Source organism: Electrona antarctica (assembly GCF_951216825.1).
Source record: "Electrona antarctica genome assembly, chromosome: 15".
NCBI classification, from domain to species: domain Eukaryota; kingdom Metazoa; phylum Chordata; class Actinopteri; order Myctophiformes; family Myctophidae; genus Electrona; species Electrona antarctica.
The window spans coordinates 1,616,855-1,636,857 of NC_136796.1; the positions used below are offsets into that span (position 1 = coordinate 1,616,855).

The following is a 20,003-nucleotide window of genomic DNA, read 5'->3' on the forward strand; positions in this document are numbered from 1 at the left end:
TTTTGCTACTTTTACACTGCCTCCTCCTCCCCTCCCCTCTCTCTCTCTCTCTCTCTCTCCCACCCTCTCTCTATCTCTCTCTCTCCCACCCTCTCTCTATCTCTCTCTCTCTCTCTCTCTCTCTCTCCCTCTTTCTCTCTCTCTCCCTCCCACCCTCTCTCTATCTCTCTCTCTCCCACCCTCTCTCTATCTCTCTCTCCCTCTCTCTCTCTCTCCCACCCATAGAGCGCTCCCACCCTCTCTCTCTCTCCCACCCTCTCTCTATCTCTCTCTATCCCCCCTCCTCTCTCTCTCTCTCTCTCTCTCTGTTCCGCACAGGGCGGTGACGTCACGAACAGCCGGTATAAATTCAGCCAGTAGGATCGCAGTAACGCTCAGTGACTCAATCCACTCTCCTTCTGTCTTTCTCCTCTCTCTCTCTCTCCCTCTGAGTCCACTCCACTCCACTCCACTTCATCCATCCTAGCTTCAGACTGCTCCCTCCAACGCCCTGCTCTCTATCTCTCTATCTCTCTTTATCTTTATCTTCTCTCTTCCCAGCACTTCACTTCTTTTGCAGTCATGGCTGATGCGTTCCTGGGCACATGGAACCTGAAGGAGAGCGAGAATTTTGACGAGTACATGAAAGCGATTGGTAAGAAGAAAGCAGCATGTGCTGTGTGTGTGTGTGTGCTGTGTGTGTGTGTGTGTTGTGTGCGCGTGTGTGCGTGCGCGCGCTCGTGTGCGGGAGAGAGAAAGAGAGAGGGCGACACACTGACCAAGTGCTTTCTTATCGGTGCCCCATTTAACCGCAGGTGTGTGTGTGTGGTGTGTGCGCGCGCGCGTGTGGCGCGCGTGTGTGTGTTTGTGTGGCGCGCGCGTGGCATCATGGTCGGTGTGCCAGTTTGGGTTGGTCCTGTTGTTGTGCAGGGTGTGTAGTGTATCTGTAGTACTTGCGGCTGGTGGAGGTGCATATACGTGTGTGCACATGAAAGCATGGGCATTGTGTGTGTGTGTGTGTGTGTGTGTGTGTGTGTGTGTGTGTGTGTGTGTGTGTGTGTGTGTGTGTGTGTGTGTGTGTGTGTGTGTGTGTGTGTGTGTGTGTGTGTGTGTGTGTGTGTGTGTGTGTGTGTGTGTGTGTGTGTGTGTGTGTGTGTGTGTGTGTGTGTGTGAGAGCAGATGTGTATTTAGGGCGTGGGAAAAGTAAAGCGAGAGGACGCAGTGGGAGAGCAAGAATGAAAGAAGAGAGAAAGAAAGAGATTAAGAAAGAGAGGGAGCAGTGGGGGGGGGGGAGACAGAGAGCAAGAGGTTGCACCAAAATACAGAGTGGAGGATGAGGGCTGGAGAGGAGAAAAGGGAGAGACCAAATGAAAGAGGGGAGGAGAGAGAGAGGGGGAGAAGAGAGAGAGAGAGAGAGAGAGGGGGAGAAGAGAGAGAGAGGGAGAAGAGAGAGGGGGAGAAGAGAGAGAGAGAGGGGGAGGAGAGAGAGAGGGGGAGAAGAGAGAGAGGGGGGGAGAAGAGAGAGAGAGAGAGGGGGAGACTATAGAGTGCATGCAGGCCACCCACCGCATGGCTCCATAAGTGCTGGGAAAAAGGGTGCATGGGTGGGGTTGGTTGGGGGGGTTCTTCTTATAGGCACACACACACACACACACACACACACACACACACACACCACATGAGTGCACAAGCACATTACACACACACACACACAATACTGGGTGTGCACAGTGCACACAGGCATATGGGGGTGACATTAGCTGAAAGCGCTTCATTGTGTGTGTGTGTGTGTGTGTGTGTGTGTGTGTGGGGGGGGGGGGGGGGGGGGGGGGGGTCTGTTGTGTGCACAGTTAAATCACACAGCTAATCCCAGTCTTCATTTAAAACACTGGCACGTTTTTAAATGTAAATGTTTTTAACTGACGTTTTAATTTGAATGAATGAATGAACACTGGATTTGTGTGTGTGTGTGTGTGTGTGCGCTGTGTGTGTGCACTGGAGCGGCTTCTGACTGAGATGGACAGGCTGACAGCATATGGAAACTATCACACTGTGTGTGTGTGTGTGTGTGTGTGTGTGTGTGTGTGTGTGTGTGTGTGTGTGTGTGTGTGTGTGTGTGTGTGTGTGTGTGTGTGTGTGTGTGTGTGTGTGTGTGTGTGTGTGTGTGTGTGTGTGTGTGTGTGTGTGTGTGTGTCGATTAATCGGAAAATAGATCATGATCTACATTCAGGCTGTCCAAGTCATTTTAGTTCCTCTTATCTTCTCTTTAAAGAGAGGTTTAAGTCGAGCACGTTGGTGTCGTCTGGGTAAAGCCACAGTAGTTATGGCTCCAGGCGACACATTTTGAATGTAGTAGTTAATGTTCAGCAACTACTAAAACTAAATGTTTTCATCGAGAAAATAAATTGAGTCGTGTGAGAAATCGTGATCTCAATTCTTGTGGAGGATAATCGAGATTCACGTTTGAGCAAGAATCGTGCAGCGCTAGTCACACACACGTGTGTGTGTGTGTGTGTGTGATGGTGGCAGGTGCACGCGCGACACACTTTTACAACCCGTCAGGAACGCCACCTATTTGACTTTGTGCCGCTATGCCGCGGTGACCTCATAACACAGATACTAGATCAGTCAGCCTTAGTGACCGCTATGCCGCGGTGACCTCATAACACAGATACTAGATCAGTCAGCCTTAGTGACTCGTATTTGTGCCACTCCAGTCATTGCCCTCCTAGCCTGTCTGCCTTGCCTAGCCTGCTTTGGTTACCACGACAACCCGATGACCTCTGACCCCAGTGCTCCCCTACCACTCAGACCCTTGTGCTATTGATCGATGCATGGATGGATGGATCGGGTCAGCCAGAGCAGAGCAGATAGTCGCTAGTGGTATTTGCTGTATTGATCGTGTGAAACGTGGCGGTTTCTAGCCTGAAGGCACAGATAGACAGACAGCTCCGAAAAGTGCACACTGCTACTGTGGCTGCTGGTTTGAGAGGGGTGTGTGCTGCTGTTACCCAATTACTGAACTCCATAACCCCCCCCTTACACACACGCTCTTGTGTCACTACTACACTTGTGCGGCTGGGAATCTTTAGGAGTGTCATTTATTTTTTGCCCTAACTCTTAACAATGAGCCAGAAACAATGCTGATCTACAAGCTCGCAGCTCATTTCAACGCGCCGTGCTGTAAGCTTGCAGATCTGCTCGTTTTGGTGCTGGCTGAGTGGCAAAACGACAGCCAAGTAGAAAATCAGGAATAACTCCATTAAATGCCAGGAAGGGACTAGTGGACAAGAGATCCGGTATAAGTCATTTTACACTTGGTTGCATGTTGAAAATAGCCCACAACACGCGTTGTGAGCTTGTAGATCGGCTATTTTTCAGCCAAGTGTAAAAGCAGCCATTATGACGGCATCAAGGCATCATTTTAGTCGACTAAATCAACTGTAGATTTAGTCGACTAAAATCTTATGACATTTAGTGGACTTACACTAAAACATTCCAGCCCAGGCGACTAAATTGTGACAAAAACTATTCAAGTGACTATGACTAAAACTAACATCTAAATGTGCTGTCAAAAAAAGTCAACACTGTAATCAATTGTAACCTTTTTAAAAACGTCTTATTTCTCTAGTGAGTATCAGGAAAATTGTCCTCACAATGTCCTCTACGTCTCGAATTCTACTATACTTGAAGTTGTGTGGACATTTAGCCCTAGTATTACACACACACACACACACACACACACACACACACACACACACACACACACACCCCCAATCTCACCAACAGGCTCAGACGTGCAGTCTGGTCAAATGGACTGTGTTTTGTTTGAAGAACATGCCATGCTGGAGGCTGTGAGTCCTGACGACTAGAGATCAGACGGAGACAGAGACAAAAGGGCAAATCGATGAGAACTGTGTTGAACTTTGCCTAAACATACTAATTGCACGTGACACTGGATTGATTGTTGTTTAGACGTTTACTCATCAGGACCATGAATGATCGAGATTGGATTAATTGGACATAATAAGGCAGGTTCTCAAACATCTTAACTTCGAGCTCCGATCCGTACAGGGCTGTAGTGTAGATCCGTACAGGGCTGTAGTGTAGATCCGTACAGGGCTGTAGTGTAGATCAGAGCAGGGCTGTAGTGTAGATCCGTACAGGGCTGTAGTGTAGATCCGTACAGGGCTGTAGTGTAGATCCGTACAGGGCTGTAGTGTAGATCAGAGCAGGGCTGTAGTGTAGATCAGAGCAGTTAAGGGTCCATTTGGTTCCGAACTATCGATCAAACTCGTCAGTTAGCTGGCGAAATGAAGACGTGACCCAAACTAGTGAAAATGGCAGATCTACAAGCTCAAAGCGCGCCTGCGTTATGAGCTTGTAGATCGGCTATTTTCACTAATTCTTAAACATTTGTGTTCTAATTTATGGAATTTCTTAGATTTTTTTTGTAATGTTTTGAAATAATAATTCAAAACAAAATGTTGTAGACAAAAAAAATACTGTACCCTCTACTGTACTGTACTGTCACTGTACTGTACTGGCACACCCAAAATCATCATATATATATATATATACAGTTGCGTGTGTGTTTGTGTGTGTGTGTGTGTGTGTGTTAGGTTGCGCACAGGTGGTGAAAAACAACCATGCTGTTTTCGTGCTCGGACCCACCCAGCCACCCACCCACACATAGCTCCGTAAGGGAGTGGTTGCACCACCCAATAAAGGACCCCACCCAGTGGTTGCGACCCAGTGGTGCTTAAAGCATAAATTAATGGAGGTTACACAGATGCGTTTAATTAAAGCATAAATTAATGGAGGTTACACAGATGCGTTTAATTAAAGCATAAATTAATGGAGGTTACACAGATGCGTTTAATTAAAGCATAAATTAATGGAGGTTACACAGATGCGTTTAATTTCCCTAATGGATCAATAGCGGGGGAAAAAAAGCTGAATGTTTCACCTGATGTCTTGAATAAAACATGTGGACGCCAGGTGGCGTTTCGTTACGTTGCATTACCTCACCCAGCTGTCTGTCTCTCTCTCTCTCTCTCTCTCTCTCTCTCTCTCTCTCTCTCTCTGGGGGGAGGCGGTGGCGGCTCAGGGGTAGAGCGGCCAGATGGGAACCGCAAGGTTGCCAGCTCGAACCCGGGCTTCCCCAGAGTTAGTGTTGAAGTGTCCTTGAGCAAGACTCTGAACCCCTAATTGCTCCTGATGTGCTGGTTGGTGCCTTGCATGGTTTCTTCTGCCATCGGTGTATGAATGTGTGTGTGTGTGAATGGGTGCACAATCTATGTAAAACGCCTTGGATAAAGGCGCTATATAAATGCACCATTTATTTACCATTTTATCTCTCTCTCTCTCTCTCTCTCTCTCTCAGGTGTGGGCTTCGCCATGCGCCAGGTGGCCACCAAGACCAAGCCCACCACCATCATCGAGGTGGCGGGGGACACGGTGACCGTCAAGACCCAGAGCACCTTCAAGAACACCGAGATCAGCTTCAAGCTGGGGGAGGAGTTCGAAGAGACCACCGCCGACGGCAGGAAGGTCAAGGTGAGAGACACGGGACGGGACGGGGGGGACGGGACGGGGTCAGGGGGTCGTTAGACCGGGAAGTTGGGAACCTCCAAGTAAGTTCAGAGGTCACATGTTTGTTTTTTTTCTTTATCCCCCAGGCGTAGTTTGGAAAACCGTTTGACATGTTTCATGTTTAGCTAAGCACCGTGTGGACAAGAGACCAGTTAAACCCAATATGCTGTTGACTGGGGTTCCCCAGGGAGCCGTATTACAGGGAATCCATGTGTCACTCAGACCATTTGGTTGCCCTGCTCGTAGGATATTTGTGCTGCCCCCCCCCCCCTCCTCCCCCCCCCCCCCCCTCCCGACGAGAGCGCTGCATTTATTTGTGCCGTTTGCGAGGACACACACACGGCTGCTCCTTATAACGCGGAGAAAATTGTTATATCGGTCGGCTTGGCAATTTTTGCCACATTTTGTTGCCCCCCTCGGCGTGTTGCCCCCCTCGGCGTGTTGCCCCCCTCGGCGTGTTGCCCCCCTCGGCGTGTTGCCCCCCTCGGCGTGTTGCCCCCCTCGGCGTGTTGCCCCCCTCGGCGTGTTGCCCCCCTCGGCGTGTTGCCCTACTTGCAGTGCGTATTGCGCGTGTATACATAGCGACGGCACTGGTGTGACATCATACACCGGAAGTTATGTGGGGAACGCCTACTGAGTGGCAAAAAAACAGAAAAGTCTATCTTGATTGTATTAAACAATGTTTAAACTCACTTTGCCACTCGATTTCTAACTCACTTTATGCATGTCCCTCCCATACCCTGTCCACTATCCACTCCTTTTGTCTCCCCCCCCCCCCCCTTCAGCACAAAATCCCATTGCCTAAAATAGTTTTCTCAACAAGCTCACTCACCCCACTGGGAAATAGTGTCTCATCATTCTTCTGAAAATGTAATCAATGTTGATTGATTGATAGTTCACTCCAGAATAGGGACACTTAGGGTTCATGTCAAGACAAAGTATGGTTGTCCCGTTAAGACAAGTTTTCTGCCTGATTTGATCCCACGGTCGTCTTTTCATATTGTATTCATTCAGTGCCAATTATTCCCCCCCTAAGGAGGGTGTTGATAAGACAGCCATGTGTCTCAGATGAATGAATTATTCCCCCCCCTGAGGAGGGTGTTGATAAGACAGCCATGTGTCTCAGATGAATGAATTATTCCCCCCCCTAAGGAGGGTGTTGATAAGATGAATGATGAATGACACACGGTTCTGTTCACCTGGCAGTGAGGTGGTGTACATCAGTGGTTCCCAAACCTTTTCATGTCAAGGACCTCCAAATTGACACTTATATTAACCCCCTTAGAAGACATATGCCAGGGACCCCCACAAGAGAAGACTTTTTTACGGCTCTAGCAGTGATTCTCAACCCAGTGTGACATGCATTAGGCCCATTTAATGGCATCTCTCGGGATCCCCAATTTATATTGTAAAATCAATGTTAATTTAACTCTGAGAGTGAATAAAATGAGAGGGTACTCTGAGGGTACTCTGACCCATAAGGGTCCATTTGGTTCCAAACTATCATTTAGCTGGGGACCCCCTGGAACTCCAATCAAGGACCCCTCTTTTGGGAACCAGTGGTGTAGATAAAGACGACCGTGTGTCTAGTATTAATTGACACAGGATTATTTTCACCTGGCAGTGAAGAGGGAGAACATAATGTTCCCCCTGATCACTGAACAGCCAGCTGACCTTACACTGAACAGCCAGCTGACCTTACACTGAACAGCCAGCTGACCTTACACTGAACAGCCACCTGACCCTACACTGAACAGCCAGCTGACCTTACACTGAACAGCCAGCTGACCTTACACTGAACAGCCAGCTGACCTTACACTGAACAGCCACCTGACCCTACACTGAACAGCCAGCTGACCTTACACTGAACAGCCACCTGACCCTACACTGAACAGCCAGCTGACCTTACACTGAACAGCCACCTGACCCTACACTGAACAGCCAGCTGACCTTACACTGAACAGCCAGCTGACCTTACACTGAACAGCCAGCTGACCTTACACTGAACAGCCACCTGACCCTACACTGAACAGCCAGCTGACCCTACACTGAACAGCCAGCTGACCTTACACTGAACAGCCAGCTGACCTTACACTGAACAGCCACCTGACCCTACACTGAACAGCCAGCTGACCCTACACTGAACAGCCAGCTGACCCTACACTGAACAGCCAGCTGACCCTACACTGAACAGCCAGCTGACCCTACACTGAACAGCCAGCTGACCTTACACTGAACAGCCAGCTGACCCTACACTGAACAGCCAGCTGACCCTACACTGAACAGCCACCTGACCTTATACTGAACAGCCAGCTGACCCTACACTGCCAGTGCAGCGACACAAGGACACAGCAGACCGCCAGCTTCCCTCCTACCAGTTGCCAGTTGTGTTTGGTTTGTTGGTAGGGATTGGGGCGGGTGAAATCTGTGTCCAATATCGATATCCGCTGTTCTGGCCGATGACCGATTTTATTAACAAATGTCGATAGGATTTAATTCTCTATTAGAGAATTCCATTCTGGACAAGTGCATATAAACACTGAATTTGAAAAAGCAATGCCTCTTTATTCCCAAGACTGGATGTGACATTAAAAAACAGGTTTTTGTAATTTTTTTTCTTTTTTTTAGGTTTTCTGAGCTCAATTGCACCCCAATTCAGTAGATTTTCTGTGGTCTGGAGTTTTCTGGCTCAAACAAGTGCAACAAGTTGCTCCACAAATCCCACATATGACAGGAATCTGCCAGCAGATGTCACTGATTGCCTGTTTTCATTGCAGCTGAAAAGGCTTCACACACACAGAGAAAATCCTAGACCACAGAAAATCCACTGAATGTTCAAAGTTCAGGTTTTTTTGGGGGTGTAATTAGAGGTCCTAAAACCTAAAAAAAAAAAAGCCTAAAATAAATGAAAATGAATGTCATGAAACCTTTTTAATAATAGTCTCCGTGTGCATAATTTGTAGTTCCAGTAAGGTCGGCGTATTAGTTTCTTTTTGTTCCGGTTATTTTTCCCATAGCTTTGGTTTGAATGGCTTTGGCAGCGTTTTGGATTCGGTTGCTGCCAAGCCAATCCAATGAAGCTATGAGACAATGCACTGGAACAGGGAAAACGGGGGTCTATTGCCCACAAAACCCCTTCAAGACCCTTTCAATGGCTTTTCAGATTGCAGACGCCGGCGCCACAATGGGTCGGGAGTCTCGGGAACGGTATTTTTTCGGTTGCTGGAAAGTTGAAGACGTTTTTAACTTAACCCATTTAGAAATGGAAATTAAATTTAAAAAATGTCTTCTAAATCATGACAGTTTTCTGAAATACCTCATGTTTCTGTATCAGTGGTGCTCAATATTTCATGTCAAGGATCCTAAAATATATATATAATTGACCACCGACCCCCATCTGAAAATATGTTGTTCCAGGGACCCCCCCTCCCCCCCAGAAGCAAAGATTTGAGTTCAAAACGTTCGCTCTGAAAGAATATATATTCAAAGATTTGCGCCACATTTTCACGATTTTCACGATTTTCACGATTTCCACCTTCCTCAGGTGGAAGGTCAAATTTGTTTGGCCCAAAACCTTGCTGGACCTGGCGTTCTGACACTTTTTTTCTTGTAAGTAAAATACTTTTCGGAGCAAAAGCTGTCTAGTACACTTTTACTTTTTTCTTTTTAACCAATTTTGGGTGGGAACCCCTTTTGGGGTTATAATTTAGCCATTGGAAAATAGCAGATCTACAAGCTCGTAGCGCGCCACTATCTGCTATTTTTGAAAAATTGTGAAAATGTGGCGCAAATTTGGAATATATATTTTTAACGTTTTTAACTCAAATCTTTGCTTCCGGTTGGGGGGGTCCCTGGAACATCTTTGCTTCCGGTTGGGGGGGTCCCTGGAACAACATATTTATATCTTTGCTTCCGGTTGGGGGGGTCCCTGGAACAACATGGGGGTCCAGCCGCCTCTTACATATCATTTTTGGGTTCCTTGACATGAAATATTGAGCACCACTGATATAGAAACATGAGGTATTTAGTATTTAGGTTCAGGATTTAGAAGACGTCAGGCCAAAATGGGTTAAACAAGATTTTTGTAGCCCCCAGTATTTATAGCCCAGATGGATAAGACGGCTAGATGGATAAGACCTTTTATTGATCCTAAGGGACATTCAGCGCCACAGTAATGATGGCCAAACAATACTAAAACAAACAATGTTGATTATGATGCTAATTATGATGATGGCAATCCCAGATGGCTGGGCCGTCCAACATTGTGTCCTTCCGTTCCTTCTGTCCTGTCCTGTGATCACCGGCACGGTTGCCAAGAATGTAGGAAGGAACTGTCGGCGCTGATTCTTCTAAAGTGCTCTCTGAGCGCCCGTCATTCTGCTGTTGGTACTTTGGGGAGACGAGGAGGAGGAGGAGGGTGGGGGGTCTCGGGGATGGCGAGGTCAGAGGTGAGGGGTGAGGTGTCAGGGACGATCAGTCACCGATCCCCGCCGAACCGACCGTGAAATCGGAAGCCAATGAGGTGCTAACTTAAAATGTGTGCTTGGAAAAATGTTTGCGGGGGTATTTTAATTCGGAGGACGGAGCGGAAAGAATGTGGGCTGAGGAGGCGAGAGAGAGAGAGAGAGAGAGAGAGAGAGAGAGAGGGGGGGAGAGAGAGAGAGGGAGGGGGAGGGTGGGATTAAAGAAAGAAAGAGTTGAATGATGGGCTGCTGGAGAGAGGTCAGCGGGGGTGATATGTGAGGACAGACAGACAGAGAGAGAGAGAGAGAGAGAGACGGGTCTATGGTAACTGCTAGTGCTGCTGAGCTGAGGAAAACTGGTCTCGTGAACAAAGCCTCGCTTGTTGGAACGGAGCCACTGGCTCCAAATACACCCTCGTTTCATTGACGTCCTATAAATCACAGCGAGAAGGAAGACCAGTACCAACCACACACATGTACGTTTAAAAGACTAGTACCAACCACACACATGTACGTTTAAAAGACTAGTACCAACCACACACATGTACGTTTAAAAGACTAGTACCAACCACACACATGTACGTTTAAAAGACTAGTACCAACCACACACATGTACGTTTAAAAGACTAGTACCAACCACACACATGTACGTTTAAAAGACTAGTACCAACCACACACATGTACGTTTAAAAGACTAGTACCAACCACACACATGTACGTTTAAAAGACCAGTACCAACCACACACATGTACGTTTAAAAGACTAGTACCAACCACACACATGTACGTTTAAAAGACTAGTACCAACCACACACATGTACGTTTAAAAGACTAGTACCAACCACACACATGTACGTTTAAAAGACTAGTACCAACCACACAACATGTACGTTTAAAAGACTAGTACCAACCACACACATGTACGTTTAAAAGACTAGTACCAACCACACACATGTACGTTTAAAAGACTAGTACCAACCACACACATGTACGTTTAAAAGACTAGTACCAACCACACACATGTACGTTTAAAAGACTAGTACCAACCACACAACATGTACGTTTAAAAGACTAGTACCAACCACACACATGTACGTTTAAAAGACTAGTACCAACCACACAACATGTACGTTTAAAAGACTAGTACCAACCACACACATGTACGTTTAAAAGACTAGTACCAACCACACACATGTACGTTTAAAAGACTAGTACCAACCACACACATGTACGTTTAAAAGACCAGTACCAACCACACACATGTACGTTTAAAAGACTAGTACCAACCACACACATGTACGTTTAAAAGACTAGTACCAACCACACACATGTACGTTTAAAAGACTAGTACCAACCACACAACATGTACGTTTAAAAGACTAGTACCAACCACACACATGTACGTTTAAAAGACTAGTACCAACCACACACATGTACGTTTAAAAGACTAGTACCAACCACACAACATGTACGTTTAAAAGACTAGTACCAACCACACACATGTACGTTTAAAAGACTAGTACCAACCACACACATGTACGTTTAAAAGACTAGTACCAACCACACACATGCTCTTAGTGCGCCACTCGGTGGCGCGCTATGAGCTTGTAGATCTGCTATTTTTCAATAGTTAAATTATAACTATGTTTAAAACACTAAAAGGGGTTCCTGCCCAAAATGGGTTAACTTGACGGGGAGGGGGAGCATAAAACGACGCTTAATCATTATATTATCCTCTCTTTTTTGCTGAATGAATTATTATTTGACAGATGATGAACACATGTCTTGTAAACTCTGGCCATAACGAGGATCAAATGAGGTCACTCACATCCACATACCGTTTTTAATGGCAGGTGCTGGACCCGAGCAGGGGTCAGAGGAAGGTGCTGAACCCGAGCAGGGGTCAGAGGAAGGTGCTGAACCCGAGCAGGGGTCAGAGGAAGGTGCTGAACCCGAGCAGGGGTCAGAGGAAGGCAAAAAGCTGCGTTTGCACTCACTCTATCTCCCGAGTCCTGTTTAACTTTATTTTGACAAGTCGTAAAAGGGAGAGTGTGCAAACTCATCTTTTTGCCTTTTTAAACTCCGGATATGGCCGTATAATCCGACCTGGTCTTTCAACAGCCAAATCAATGCCAAGTTCTCAAACCTCCTCCTCACCCAAACCTGAAAAGGCCGGTCTCTGTAGCAAGCAGCAGACAAAATTTTACAGTTTTGATTAAATCAAACTATTCAGTCAACAAATTACCTCAGCCACGTTTACAAGAATTTGGCAACTATAGAGCGCCGTAGTCCTGACGTCACTCGCTCATCCCCTCGATTCCCCTGGTTCACCAAGTCATTTCTCTATGGAGAATAACATGGGCTCATCTTAAAATCGTTTCATATAAGCGTTGTGGTCCAAAAATAAACGAGCTGTCTCTGCGTTATTGTCAGGGAGGTGTCTCTGTGTCGTTTGTGACAGTCAGTCACTCATATATGATTCAGTCTGTTTCTAGCGAAAATGTAACTAATTCAGTAGCAGTAACGATAGCGTTTTCTCTCAGTCAGTTGATTCTTCATATCCATATGGGGATTACAATGCAAATAAAAAGTATATGAACCCGTGTTTTTTTGCGCCCTCTACCGATATTGACGTCAGACTTCAGTGCTCTATTGATTCTCTCTTTGTGAGTGTATGAGTACGTAAGCCTTGTCGAGCCATGAGGCCCATAGGCCACGAGCTGCTGTGCCTGTAGCGTGAGGCAGCTTGATGTACAAGTACACCCCCCCTGGATATGACGCTAGTATATCGCAGGGACTTAGCCCCCCACAATCCAACCCTTGATGCTGAGTGCCAGGCAGGGAAGGGGTCCCATTTTTCAGAGTCTTTGGTATGACCCGGCCGGGGATCGAAACCCCAACCTCCCAGTCTCAGGGCGGACACTCTTCATTTATTTTGTATGTTCAGCCTTAAATAAAGGCCGTTTCCTCTTAACTTTTAGTGCCTGGATCTCTTTTTTTTCTTTTTTATCTATTGATTCTCTTTGCTGTCTCTCATACACACATTCTCATGACCGTACACACATTCTCATGACCGTGTGTGTCTGTCTGAGAGCGCTGTGAGTAATTTACAACCTTTTGTCTCTTGTTTTTCTGCAGTCTTTGGTCTCGGTAGACGGCGCTAAGCTGGTGCATGTCCAGAAGTGGGAGGAGAAGGAGACCAGCTTGTCCCGGGAGGTGACCGGAGACAACCTCACACTGGTCAGTACTAAAACACCGTGAGACAACCTCACACTGGTCAGTACTAAAACACCATGAGACAACCTCACACTGGTCAGTACTAAAACACAGTGAGACAACCTCACACTGGTCAGTACTAAAACACCATGAGACAACCTCACACTGGTCAGTACTAAAACACCATGAGACAACCTCACACTGGTCAGTACTAAAACACCATGAGACAACCTCACACTGGTCAGTACTAAAACACCGTGAGACAACCTCACACTGGTCAGTACTAAAACACCATGAGACAACCTCACACTGGTCAGTACTAAAACACCGTGAGACAACCTCACACTGGTCAGTACTAAAACACCCTAACCCAACCTCACACTGGTCAGTACTAAAACACCATGAGACAACCTCACACTGGTCAGTACTAAAACACCGTGAGACAACCTCACACTGGTCAGTACTAAAACACCATGAGACAACCTCACACTGGTCAGTACTAAAACACCTTGAGACAACCTCACACTGGTCAGTACTAAAACACTGTGAGACAACCTCACACTGGTCAGTACTAAAACACCGTGAGACAACCTCACACTGGTCAGTACTAAAACACCGTGAGACAACCTCACACTGGTCAGTACTAAAACACCATGAGACAACCTCACACTGGTCAGTACTAAAACACCATGAGACAACCTCACACTGGTCAGTACTAAAACACCGTGAGACAACCTCACACTGGTCAGTACTAAAACACCGTGAGACAACCTCACACTGGTCAGTACTAAAACACCATGAGACAACCTCACACTGGTCAGTACTAAAACACCATGAGACAACCTCACACTGGTCAGTACTAAAACACCGTGAGACAACCTCACACTGGTCAGTACTAAAACACCATGAGACAACCTCACACTGGTCAGTACTAAAACACCGTGAGACAACCTCACACTGGTCAGTACTAAAACACCATGAGACAACCTCACACTGGTCAGTACTAAAACACCATGAGACAACCTCACACTGGTCAGTACTAAAACACCATGAGACAACCTCACACTGGTCAGTACTAAAACACCATGAGACAACCTCACACTGGTCAGTACTAAAACACCGTGAGACAACCTCACACTGGTCAGTACTAAAACACAGTGAGACAACCTCACACTGGTCAGTACTAAAACACCGTGAGACAACCTCACACTGGTCAGTACTAAAACACCATGAGACAACCTCACACTGGTCAGTACTAAAACACCGTGAGACAACCTCACACTGGTCAGTACTAAAACACCATGAGACAACCTCACACTGGTCAGTACTAAAACACCGTGAGACAACCTCACACTGGTCAGTACTAAAACACCGTGAGACAACCTCACACTGGTCAGTACTAAAACACCGTGAGACAACCTCACACTGGTCAGTACTAAAACACCATGAGACAACCTCACACTGGTCAGTACTAAAACACCATGAGACAACCTCACACTGGTCAGTACTAAAACACCATGAGACAACCTCACACTGGTCAGTACTAAAACACCATGAGACAACCTCACACTGGTCAGTACTAAAACACCGTGAGACAACCTCACACTGGTCAGTACTAAAACACCATGAGACAACCTCACACTGGTCAGTACTAAAACACCATGAGACAACCTCACACTGGTCAGTACTAAAACACCATGAGACAACCTCACACTGGTCAGTACTAAAACACCGTGAGACAACCTCACACTGGTCAGTACTAAAACACCGTGAGACAACCTCACACTGGTCAGTACTAAAACACCGTGAGACAACCTCACACTGGTCAGTACTAAAACACCATGAGACAACCTCACACTGGTCAGTACTAAAACACCCTAACCCAACCTCACACTGGTCAGTACTAAAACACCCTAACCCAACCTCACACTGGTCAGTACTAAAACACCATGAGACAACCTCACACTGGTCAGTACTAAAACACCATGAGACAACCTCACACTGGTCAGTACTAAAACACCGTGAGACAACCTCACACTGGTCAGTACTAAAACACCATGAGACAACCTCACACTGGTCAGTACTAAAACACCATGAGACAACCTCACACTGGTCAGTACTAAAACACCGTGAGACAACCTCACACTGGTCAGTACTAAAACACAGTGAGACAACCTCACACTGGTCAGTACTAAAACACCATGAGACAACCTCACACTGGTCAGTACTAAAACACCATGAGACAACCTCACACTGGTCAGTACTAAAACACCATGAGACAACCTCACACTGGTCAGTACTAAAACACCATGAGACAACCTCACACTGGTCAGTACTAAAACACCATGAGACAACCTCACACTGGTCAGTACTAAAACACCGTGAGACAACCTCACACTGGTCAGTACTAAAACACCATGAGACAACCTCACACTGGTCAGTACTAAAACACCGTGAGACAACCTCACACTGGTCAGTACTAAAACACCGTGAGACAACCTCACACTGGTCAGTACTAAAACACCATGAGACAACCTCACACTGGTCAGTACTAAAACACCGTGAGACAACCTCACACTGGTCAGTACTAAAACACCATGAGACAACCTCACACTGGTCAGTACTAAAACACCATGAGACAACCTCACACTGGTCAGTACTAAAACACCATGAGACAACCTCACACTGGTCAGTACTAAAACACCATGAGACAACCTCACACTGGTCAGTACTAAAACACCGTGAGACAACCTCACACTGGTCAGTACTAAAACACCATGAGACAACCTCACACTGGTCAGTACTAAAACACCGTGAGACAACCTCACACTGGTCAGTACTAAAACACCATGAGACAACCTCACACTGGTCAGTACTAAAACACCCTAACCCAACCTCACACTGGTCAGTACTAAAACACCGTGAGACAACCTCACACTGGTCAGTACTAAAACACCATGAGACAACCTCACACTGGTCAGTACTAAAACACCGTGAGACAACCTCACACTGGTCAGTACTAAAACACCATGAGACAACCTCACACTGGTCAGTACTAAAACACCATGAGACAACCTCACACTGGTCAGTACTAAAACACCGTGAGACAACCTCACACTGGTCAGTACTAAAACACCGTGAGACAACCTCACACTGGTCAGTACTAAAACACCATGAGACAACCTCACACTGGTCAGTACTAAAACACCATGAGACAACCTCACACTGGTCAGTACTAAAACACCATGAGACAACCTCACACTGGTCAGTACTAAAACACCATGAGACAACCTCACACTGGTCAGTACTAAAACACCATGAGACAACCTCACACTGGTCAGTACTAAAACACCGTGAGACAACCTCACACTGGTCAGTACTAAAACACCATGAGACAACCTCACACTGGTCAGTACTAAAACACCATGAGACAACCTCACACTGGTCAGTACTAAAACACAGTGAGACAACCTCACACTGGTCAGTACTAAAACACCATGAGACAACCTCACACTGGTCAGTACTAAAACACCGTGAGACAACCTCACACTGGTCAGTACTAAAACACCATGAGACAACCTCACACTGGTCAGTACTAAAACACCGTGAGACAACCTCACACTGGTCAGTACTAAAACACCGTGAGACAACCTCACACTGGTCAGTACTAAAACACCATGAGACAACCTCACACTGGTCAGTACTAAAACACCATGAGACAACCTCACACTGGTCAGTACTAAAACACCGTGAGACAACCTCACACTGGTCAGTACTAAAACACCATGAGACAACCTCACACTGGTCAGTACTAAAACACCATGAGACAACCTCACACTGGTCAGTACTAAAACACCATGAGACAACCTCACACTGGTCAGTACTAAAACACCATGAGACAACCTCACACTGGTCAGTACTAAAACACCGTGGCGCCTTAAAAGCACTAAAAACGCCCCATTTTATACTTTTATTGTACGACGCTGCGCAAGAGAAAAACTGCTTATCCATCTTTTCCGAAAGCTGTTATGATTTTAGAAGGCATTTGTAGAATCGGCCTTGGGTGTGTTAATGGGGGTTAAAGGTGTAGTGAAATGAAAAATACGTTTTTCACACTTTTAGACCATCTCCGTGGTCATCATATGGGCATACCTAACAATGGATGCCAAAAAAATGGGAAAATTCTCATTTTTGTGTGTTTTTTATATCAAAAGTCCATAAAAAATATATTTTTTATTACTTCCTGAAAACGTGCTGCGTGATGACGTGTCGAGGCCCACATCGATAAAAGCCAATAAAAATGAAGCTCACCCGTTTAATTCCCCATATCTCCGCATCCGTACAAACAGGCAAACACAGCTGCTACTGATTACAGAAATCCTCCGTTTTTATTCCCATTCAAGATAACATCCAGAGAGTGTATTACTCGGTTTCAACTTAATCATCACGCTAAAATATGTATCTGAAAACATTATAGGGTAGAAATAAGCCACATAACAGTAAACTGGTACAGCTGGCCGTCTATTTGATTTGTAAACAAACACACAGCATGCGCTGGTATAGCATAGCTACCGACCCTAGCTACCGCCCCATCGCCTGAAGGGATGCGACGCTCTGATTGGTTCAGAAACTTCAGACCGGTGTTTCAACTTGAAACCGTTTGAAACTTCAAAATAAAATGTCCACCATTTCCGTTGCATTACACCTTTAATGTTCAGTGTGTGCTTATATATCCCATTCTGGGCGGGAACCCCTTTTGGTGTTCTAAGCTATTGAAAAATAGCAGATCTACAAGCTCATAGCGCGGCACCGAGTGCCGCGCTATGAACTTGTAGGTCTGCTATTTTAGAAAAATCGTGAAAATGTGCCTCAAATCTTTGTTTAAAAAAAAAAAGATATATATATATATATATATATATAGTGTATTCTTTCAGAGTTTCAGTTTTTAACTCAAATCTTTGCTTCTGGGGGGTCCCTGGAACAACTTGACATGAAATATTGAGAACCACTGATACAGAAACATGAGGTTTTTCGGGAAAAAAATAATTTTAAAACATTTTTTTATTTTTTTTAGTTTTGCATTAATTTACTGGTTGATTCTGTGTGTTGAACTGTGTTCACTTACATGCCCCGAGGGGTATCCGGAATGCTCGCCTTAAAATACCCTTGTTTTTTTTTGTCCGACTGCTCAGTGGGGCGTTGTTTTTTTTTTACTGAGAATAAGGTTAGAAATACGTTTAAGGTTATAGTCATAGTTACAGGTCTAAATGGGTTTACGACTGGTGTTTTGAGGCGAGCTTTGCAGTATTCGTCCGCGAGGGGGGGTGGTGGGACGGGTCTCCGTTCGTTCTTTCTGTGGCGTTTTCTTTCATCGCTGTCTCTCTCTCTCTTTCCTCTCCTCTGTCTCTCCTCCACAGACCCTCACTCTGGGAGACGTAGTATCCACACGCCACTACGTACGGGCCTAAGTAACGGACACCCATCCTCCTCCTCCTCGAGTCCTCCCAAGCACATCGATACCCGACCCACGTCAGCCAAAGCCCTGTGTTCCCTCCCTCCCTGTACCCTCCTCCTCCATATCACCTTCCCAACCTCTGCTCTCTGCACCTGCCCCATGCACCCCTCACCCTCCCCTCACCCTCCCCCTTTTTATGGGTGAATTCACCCTCCGTCTCCCCCCTGTCTCTCTCTCTCTCTCCCTCCTCTCCCTTCTTTATACTGCCGTTCCTCTGTGTGAAACACTGAATAAATTCCACTGATTTTTGTTTTTGTTTTTGTTTAGAAGGAAAAAAAAAAAAAAGAAGAAATAATGCCTTGTGTATTATGGGTTTATTTCTATTTTATAAATGACTTTCTGCATGGTGCCAAACGGCGGTCGGTCTCCCCCAGGAAGGGTCGTCACTGAGTATAAATGGTTGTGTTTCAAGTTTTGTTTTATTAGTTGGTTTTTCGTTATGTTATAATGTTATACAATATTTTCATGTTTCTTTTTTTTTTTTTTTTTTTTTTTGCCCTAGAGTGTTCAAATGTGGCTACGGTTAAATGTGTAGGGGAATGATAACTTGAATAAAAAAAATACAAAAAAACACTTCCCAACTGTCACGTTTTATCAAAACCATTCCAACTCTTATACACTGGCAAAATTCTTGCTTGGCGAAATGTGTGGTAAGTCATGAGTGACTCATTTATACAATCTGTATCCTGTCTGGTTTTTGGTACTGTAGCTATTTGACGTTTTTTTTTTTTTTAGTAAGATATTTTTGGGTATTTTTCTGCCTTTTTTGAGTGGTGCAACCACTCCAAGGAACAGCAATGTCCGTGTTAACCTATGTGACTATGTGTTAACCTATGTGACTCCGTGTTAACCTATGTGACTATGGCATTTACGCATTTACGATTTGCGCCAAAGATTGAAAATGACCTTGTGCCAAGACAAAAACCACGTCTGGTCGGGAGCTGTCGTACGCTTTGTCCTCACCTGTTTTTCTGTCGTAGAACAGCGGAGCAGCATTGTTTGACCAGCTGAGAGGCTGTCACAGGCATCGAAACATATGTATTCACTCCTAAAATGTTTATATTAAACTGTATAGGTATGTATATGGGCTAAATGTAAAAAAGGAAAGGAATACATCAACGATGTGTCTTTGTGTCATATGAAATTAGTAGGAGATTTCCAACTTTACAAGCAAGCAATTAAAATCGCGCATTTAAAAACAATGTTGCAAGTTAGATGCAAGCCATTTAAACAGTG

General features: G+C 45.6%; 1 protein-coding gene across 1 annotated transcript; it reads left to right on the plus strand.

Annotated features, from left to right (window-relative positions):
- The first annotated feature begins 386 nt into the window (after positions 1-386).
- Positions 387-19,340, plus strand: fabp3 (fatty acid binding protein 3, muscle and heart). The gene is made up of 4 exons (XM_079522294.1): positions 387-634; positions 5,366-5,538; positions 13,175-13,276; positions 18,670-19,340. The coding sequence occupies exons 1-4, from the start codon at positions 562-564 to the stop codon at positions 18,718-18,720; spliced, it is 399 nt and encodes a 132-aa protein (XP_079378420.1). The 5' UTR covers positions 387-561; the 3' UTR covers positions 18,721-19,340.
- Positions 19,341-20,003: the final 663 nt, after the last annotated feature.

Bases quoted from the DNA above. Each gene is read 5' to 3' on its own strand.
- fabp3 (XM_079522294.1), top strand. From the start codon at position 562: ATGGCTGATGCGTTCCTGGGCACATGGAACCTGAAGGAGAGCGAGAAT. The intron at 5,539-13,174 runs GTGAGAGACACG...GTTTTTCTGCAG, and splicing joins CCGACGGCAGGAAGGTCAAG to TCTTTGGTCTCGGTAGACGG. The intron at 13,277-18,669 runs GTCAGTACTAAA...TCTCCTCCACAG, and splicing joins CCGGAGACAACCTCACACTG to ACCCTCACTCTGGGAGACGT.